We start from the raw sequence: 8,052 nt of genomic DNA, 5'->3' as shown, positions 1-8,052 counted from the left end.
GATTTAAAAAAAAACTGTTTTTTTTTTGAGGCGAATGCCACACAAAAAAAGTAAATCGAGACCATCCTCAAGTGCAATGACGACTGTGTCACTTCCTTCGGGACTGAGTCTCAGCAGCGAGTGAATGAAGATCGGTCCATGCGGTGCACGGCGAAGCTGCCTAAAACATCTGTGTTTATGTCTGGAAATGCGAAGCTCTGAATTCGATTTGGAAGAGCGCTCACAAAAGCCAAAGTAGTATTACACTCTGTGCTCCATACTCACCATCTCCGCACCCGAAAGAAAAATACAATGCCTACAATAAAACAACCGTTACCTGATTCATGGTTTAATGCACCTGGGCTTCCGGCAGATGAAGTCACAGTTCATCGTATTTCGGAACCAAAGCTGGAGACTTCACTTTAATTACAAAGAACCGGATAGAGTAACATAACCAATATGGCTAACACGAGAGGGCACAGTTTAAAGGTGCTTAGGATAGATATCAAGGGTGAGTTTTTCTTTTTACGCAGAGAGTGCTGTGTGCCTGCAATGGTCAGCCGGCGACGGTGGTGAAGGCTGATACGATTGAGTCTGTTGGGAGACTACTGGATATTTACAAGAAGCTTGGAAAAATAGAGGGCGATTTTCAAAGTCAGTACATGCTAGGCACAGCATTGTGGGCCGAACAACCTGTTTTGTGGTCTAGGCTTTCTATGTTTAGGAGTTCCAGACAACTGACGGGGAAGGGTACCTAATAAAGTGGCCATTGAGTGTATATTGCATTGTGAAAGAACTTGACCAATTATACTGGAGAGTATAAGTTATACTGGAGAGTCATTATTTTGCTCCAGGAATGAAGGACAGGAAGTACAGATTATGTACCGAGCACAACAGACATTTTAAGGAATGACAATTATAAACTTGCTTCCACGACCGCTGACGAGTCATTTTGGAAACATCATTTTATTCAACACATTTATCAGTGCGCTAAGCACCGCCTCACCATCTTAACAAGCAAATTAATAGGGCTGAGCGCGACAATCTTTAGCTGCTCCCTGAATTTGGTCTGGGTCACACTGTAAATGAAGGTGTTTGTGCAGCAGCTGAAAAGCTGAATCACTGTCCCCGCTCGCTGCGTCATCCACAGTCGGATAGACGTTTCCAGGTCCGTGTAGAGGCTCCGCAGGAAAATGAAGACCAGGGTGGTTGTCGCCCAGCACAGGAGGAAACTCGCCGACAATGTGAAGAGCAGTATAATGGACTGTCTCCTACTCCTCATTTCCGGGTCCTGCTGATTCTCGCTTTTTCTCTGTCCCCTGAGCCCCCTACGGACTCGGCTGGATGCCAGGATCAGTCTGACTGTCAGAATGTTGAGGAACAAAATGAGGAAGAACGGAAACAGCGGATTCAAAAGACGGTCTAACCAGTAAAACCACTCAAACTGCGGATCTGTGTGGAGAGCCGATTTCTGATCGCATTGATTCCAAAACAGGCTTGCGCGTTCCTTGTGCAGGAAGTAATAAGGCACGTTCTTTAAACAGAACGAAACGCATATTGTGCCAATGATCCGTCCTGCAATTCTTGGCGTACAGTACTTGTTCTGAATCTTCGACCAGCAAATGGCCACAAAGCGATCGAAAGTGAACGCCACAGTCAGCCACACGGAACAATCTAAAGACACGTAACACAAGACGTAGTGGACTAAACAGAACGGAAGTGATGGCCGAAGCCAGTATACTCGGTATGTTTCAACGATCTGGTAGAACGCGACCTCGATGACAACCACCATTAGATCGGCCACAGCCATCGCCACCAGATACCGAGTGATCCCTTTGGAGAGACCACACTTTCCTCGGCTGAGTATCACGATCGCCACTAGGTTAACTAGAAACAAAGAAAGAAAAAATGACGAGAAGATTTCTGACATGCATAACATACAATCAAACTGCATTTTAAAAGTTAATTCTAACACGACAGTACATCTTGTCATAATATTTTTAATCTAAGTCGCCATCGCTATCCGACACATATCGGACAATGTCAGCGTTTGAAATTTCACTTCAAACCAGGTCTTGATTAAAATTGTTCCTGCGGAATGTATGCGTAACGCAATGTATGCGTACCTCTTTTGGACAATCTGTTAGAGGAGTGGAACCGAGTGTGGACTTTTGCTGATGTACTCCATGCTTCTCAAGGTCCGACTTTCAAAGTTGACTTTCAAGGGTAATTCAGAAAAAAATCGAAAGCGTTAGGACATCGTGGAAAGAAAAACTAATTAGCATGAGCTGCCGCCACTACACCCAGATAACACGGGGCTGGTGGAACGAAGCAGGACAGGGAACACCTACGGAACAGACTAAGCTGTCTTCGGTGTTGGACGGGGAAACCCATCAACTGTATCCGTCTGTCCTATGCAGGACTACACGGGCACAAGATGAGTTGACTCCGAACTGTTTGTTCAGTTTAAGCACACGTCTCGCATGAAAATATAAATAAACGGCGTATAATCAGACACGTTTTTGAATTTCGCCAATGTATTGCACGAGACAAAATTCGCTTTCGATATGATACAGAAATGAATGCTGCTGAATGAGTGAACTTGGAGTTCCCGAACTGCGGTCTACGCATCCCTCCGTTAATAGTTGGGGTGAACGTCATACAAAAGGGGTGCGATCGCCTGATGTAAAGTCAGCTAATTGTGAGAGAGATTATGAAAGAAGTAGCTCCAACAATGGTTGTCAGCAATAAGAGAAAAGACTGTAGTAGGTTATTCCGTGAAATTATAAATTGTTAATACATAGTGTAAAGACGTCAAATTATCAGCAGGAGATGCCGCCACTACACCCACACAACACTGGACAACAGAGAAACATTCAAAACAATTCGTCCAGGTAGCATCTATTGAAACAGATAGATGGGTTCACGTGTTTTGCCAGAGTCTTTATTATTGAGCTTCTTCTCCCATCTTGTTATGATGTCCTCTCCAAGCATAGTTTCTCGTTCTGATGAAATATCTCGGCCTTAACCGTCCATTATTTCCCTCGACAGAGGAGATTTCTCCATTAGGGGTTCCTCGACTTCTCGGTTAATGGGAAGGATCCACGACATTCAAGCAAACGGTTGGGAAGATCTGCCATAAATGGCAGCTGACCTGGTGAATTATTCAGTCGCTTTTCTGTGTGTGTGTGTGTGTGTGTGTGCGCTATTTTCGTTTTCTGGAGTTGGCGGTGACAACAAACCCGAGTGTCCATGGTAATCGTCTAGCAGATCTTGATGATTTAAGGATGAAACCTGTAGCGATAAATCGACTTAAATGCGACCTGCACACACAATTCTTGGACGTTCAGCAACGGGTAAAGACAGATCATTCGACCTTTTGCCAAATACAAATGTTTACAGCACTCATTACAGTGGGTATTAGCAAATAAATTTGTTACTCGATTAATACATATATTAATGGATTAAATGGAAGGACAGATCACGAGCGAGATGTTGAAGTAAAATACCACGATCCGATCACCAGTTAGAACTGGGAAGCCTTACCAGGGACGCCGATGGCTGCAATAACCGGGTAGCATATTCTCCTTGTTGTATCCATGCTGTATTTGTGTTCTCCGCTTGGAATAATATTTATCCAGAGACGCAAGAAATATCCGGCTGATAACTCTGTAAAGTATTCACAAAATATCTAATCCATAAGAGTAAGGGCACGAGAAATGAAGTAGTAAGTTTCACAATGAAACTTGATTGACGAATAGCACAGAAATAAAACGTGCGTCCTTCAGTCGCAACACTTCTACGGTTTCTGTGCGCCTTGATGGTTCATTCACAAGTCAAGCAAAGAGACTGCATGTTGGATCTTATATAGCAGATTCGGTTTGCCGATGATGAAACCAGCTGCGTTCCATATGGTGTTAATTATCATAACCTCACAAATAATTCTGCTTTGTTTGTCTTACGGGAACTGGATCCCCCGTGCAAAAACTAAGATTTATTTTGTTGCATAAATAAAGCCGTTATACTGATCATGGTGTCTACACCGCCACCCCCCCCGCCACGCCCAAAACCCAGATAAGTGTAAAGTGGTTCATTCTGTTAGGTCAAATATTACTGTAGAATATAGTATTAATGGTAAGACTCTTGACGGTGTGGAGGGTCAGAGGGATCTTGGGGTCCAGGTACACTCAAAGCAGCTACGCAGGTTGACTCAGTGATTAAGAAGACGTACGGTGTATTGGCCTTCATCAATCGTTGGATTGAGTTTAAGAGCCGAGAGGTAATGATGCAGCTCTATAGGACCATGGTCAGACCCCACTTGCAGTTCTTTGCTCAGATCTACTGCCTCACTAGAGGAAGGATGTGGAAGCCATAGAAAGAGTGCAGATGATATTTACAAGGATGTTGCCTGGAGTGAGGACCATGCCCTATGAGAATAGGTTGAGTAACTCTGCCTTATCTCCATGGAGTGACGCAGGATGAGAGGTGACCTGATAGAGATGTACAAGATGATGGGAGGCATGCATCGTGTGGATAGTAGAAAGCTTTTCCCAGTGATGAAATGGTGAAACACAGAAGGACACACGTTTTAGTTGATGGGGAGTAGGTACAGAGGACCTGTCAGGGGTACGTATTTACTCAGAGAGTGGTGAGTGCGAGCAATGGCCTGCCGGCAACGGTGGTGGAGGCCGATACGATAAGTGGCCTTTGGATAGGTACATGGAGCTTAGTATAATAGAGGTCTATAGGTAAGGCTGTATTTCTAAGGTAGTAACATGTTCGGCACAAATTTGTGTTTCGAAGGGCCTGTATTGTCGTATAGGTTTTCCATGTTTCTTTGTATTGTGATTTATCCCGGCACAAACAGGCAGCACAAAAAAAATCATAAATGATAATTAAAAAACATGCTGAAACATGCGGGCGCATCCTTTCTGGAACAATCGCACTTCATCACGGGTAAGTCCGCGTTAAACGCTGTCTTCCCAAGCTAACAAGCATATGAGCGGGATTGAGAGCCGTGATCTTCAGCTGCTCTCTGAATTTGGTTTGGGTTACGCCGTAAATGAAGGTGTTTATGCAGCAGCTGAAAAGCTGAATCTCAGCTCCCGCCCGTTGCGCCATGAAAAGACGAACGGACGTTTCCAGGTCAGAGTAGAGGCACCGCAGCAAAATGAAGACAAGCGTGGTTGTCCCCCAGCACAGGAGGAAACTCGCCGACAGGGTGAAGAGCAGAACGATGGACTGTCTCCGGCTCTTCTTCTCCGGATCCTGCTGCTTCTCGCCAGTTCAATGTCCCCGGAGTCCCCTGCGGACTCGGCTGGAGCCAGGATCCGTCTGACGGTCAGGATGTTCAGTAACAAAATGAGAAAGAAAGGACGCAGTGGATATATCGGACGGTCCACTCAGGAAAACCAGTCAAAAAGTGGATCCTGGTGAAGTGAGCTCTTGGACCTGCACGTCCTCCATTTCCCTTCCCAAATACTAATTCCAGCCTCTCAATGCAGGAATAATAAAGGACGTTCACTAAACAGAACACGACGCATATTGTGCCAATAACCCATCCGGCAATTCTTGGATTACAATACTCTGTCTGAATGTTTGTCCAGCAAATGGCCAGAAAACGACACGTATTGTAGCCAAATTCTAAGACACGTTTCCATGCAATAGCAATGTGAAATTAGTAGAAGGGTAGGGACATTCTGGAGGCAGAAAATGATAGTTTAATTGAACATTTTATTACTAACCTGATGGGTGCAGAATATCATTGAGTGGCGAAGTGCCTGTTGCTGTGATGCACTGTTTTCGAAGTGAAGTAGAAAGAGAGCAATGTGCATAGGATGTGCATATAATCTGACTTGACACCTCTCCGGCGATTGTAGTGCAGAACGAAATAATTTGTGGTGCTGGAGAGAAGAGGGAGCGAGACATGAACATACAGACACCAGGGGCGAGAGATTGGACGAGAGGCAGCAGTGGGCGAAGACCAAAGGGAACCGGCAACGGTAGGAGAAAGTGAGCGAGAGGGTAGTAGAATGCCGGTTAATTGGCGTAAAGAGCGGGGCAAGTGCTCGTGATAGAGACGGTCAACGAAGAGCGCCAGAATAGGAGGGGAGAGAAAGAAGTGAGGGTGAAAGAGCAAGAAATCTGTATTTATTATTATTGATTCTTTAATAATTTGCACAGTTTGTCTACTTCTTAACATCGGTATTGGTTGTCAGTTGGAATATGTCTACAGTTTTTCATTTATTCAGCTGTTTTTCTTCCACTGTCAACAAACACAAGGAAGAGGATATTGGATAGTATTTGGTGACATATGCATAGCGCGTACTTTGAGAATAAATTCACTTTTAACTAAGAGTTGTATTTTTCTTTCGGGTGTGGAGATGGTGAGTATGGAGAGCAGAGTGAAATCCTACTTTGGGTCCTATTGCAGGACCAAATCTCCTGTCACGTGCTATGCGGCCGCATATTTTCTCAGTCCGCGGTGCTTCACTTTCGTAGTGTGGTAGAGTTTAAGCTGAGAATCTTTATAGGAAATTTCCGCGTTCAGTGTGACGTAAAGGATGCAACTTCTCCAGGTGAACATGTTCCAGATGCGGACTGAGAGCATTCCTGCTGCTGGTTTGGGGAATTCTCACAGCGGCGCTGAATTTTAAATGTGAACTAGGTAATTAGTAATTCCGTCTTTGGTGAGCCCATTTTGACGTGGAAAGCGGTATAAAACGTAGCATGTCGTGAGTGCAATATTGATCAGAGGCAGTGTCGCCACTTGCACAACTTATCCGCTATTCTATTTGCAAATGCGCCACCTCTTGACACGATTTGGAATTAAATTCACTAAACCCATCGCTAATAGCGCAATGGAATGGAAACAGGTCTCATTTTATTGTTCATTGCTGCGGCACAGAAAACGCGGGTTGTGGGGCTGCTGTGTATGTGTGTTGCGGAGGAGGGTGCAATTAGATAGAATAAACGGTACATTGCCGAATTTTTGATTGTTGAAACAATGCACTGGGATGTTGTATTTGCAGTTTCTTGGAGAATAGGTCAAGGTGCGATGTCTGATGAAAAATTGTTAGTTCTAGAACAGAGGGAGCGTCGGTGGGTTTATTCGGCCCTCAATGAAGGTATAATGGGATTCTGAACAATTTATAAGGGTAGTTGTTCAAGAAAGAACTGTATAACAACAGACTGTGACATAATTAAGAAACAGTTAAGTATTAAAGAATAGAAGGAAAAGTTCATTTTAGTTTTATTTAGAAATCTAACAGAATAATAGGCCCCTGCAACCCAAGGAGCACACGTGGCCAATTATGTCAATGTGACCACTTCACCTCCTAACCAATGCGTCACCAGAATGATTGAGAAAACTCTAAAGTTCACCTTAAATATTTTTCAACTGTTACGACGTCTTAGAACGGTAGATCTTCGTTTGTCCTCGCTCAGTCGGTATTTATTATTAAACTCACCCTGGTAACAATGTCTTGTGACCGATCAAATCATTACAAGGCTATCCATTCCAACTTCCTTCATGGAGATGGCGCCAACGTTGGGTGCCTCCTCTTTCCGACGGCCAATAATACGGTATCTCCGCTTGGGAAAAATACATGTAGACGTCTCTGTATCAATGATGGGGGGTTATATGGGAGGCAGGGTTTGAGGGTCGGCACTGTATTGTGGGCCGAAGGGCCTGTAATGTACTGTACTATTCTATGTTCTATGTTCAAAATGTTTCAGCAATTATTCAGCTGAATGTGTTACCCACAGAGGAATACCTCATTCACTCAGTCCTCCTGAGTTCCTTCACATTTTGTGTGAGTATCTCTTCCTTTTCTGGTTTTCTCCAGATTGTGAAGTTCAATGTAGCCCTTCCTCATGTGACTGTATATCCTGATAGTTGATATCTGTCTCTCATCTCTCTCCTTAGTCGCTGCACAAGCCCTTCCTGATTACAGATTTTGAATTACACCGAGTGAGGCGACCAGAACTGGAGACAGTACTCCAAGTGTGGCCAAACTATAGTTTTATGGAGCTGCATCATTACATCGCGTCTCTTAAACGTTATCCCTCGAC

General features: G+C 44.2%; 1 protein-coding gene across 1 annotated transcript; it reads right to left on the bottom strand.

The window, feature by feature from the left end:
* Positions 1-961: 961 nt before the first annotated feature.
* LOC132387097 (probable G-protein coupled receptor 139) lies at positions 962-3,580 on the bottom strand. The gene is made up of 2 exons (XM_059959449.1): positions 3,526-3,580; positions 962-1,866 (listed from the first exon to the last, which is right to left on the bottom strand). The coding sequence occupies exons 1-2, from the start codon at positions 3,578-3,580 to the stop codon at positions 962-964; spliced, it is 960 nt and encodes a 319-aa protein (XP_059815432.1).
* Between the last annotated feature and the right edge of the window lie 4,472 nt (positions 3,581-8,052).

The sequence above is a fragment of the Hypanus sabinus genome, unplaced genomic scaffold (assembly GCF_030144855.1).
Source record: "Hypanus sabinus isolate sHypSab1 unplaced genomic scaffold, sHypSab1.hap1 scaffold_1517, whole genome shotgun sequence".
Classification (NCBI taxonomy): domain Eukaryota; kingdom Metazoa; phylum Chordata; class Chondrichthyes; order Myliobatiformes; family Dasyatidae; genus Hypanus; species Hypanus sabinus.
The sequence above is the reverse complement of the archived record's forward strand: the minus strand, read 5'-3'. Positions and strand labels throughout refer to the sequence as shown.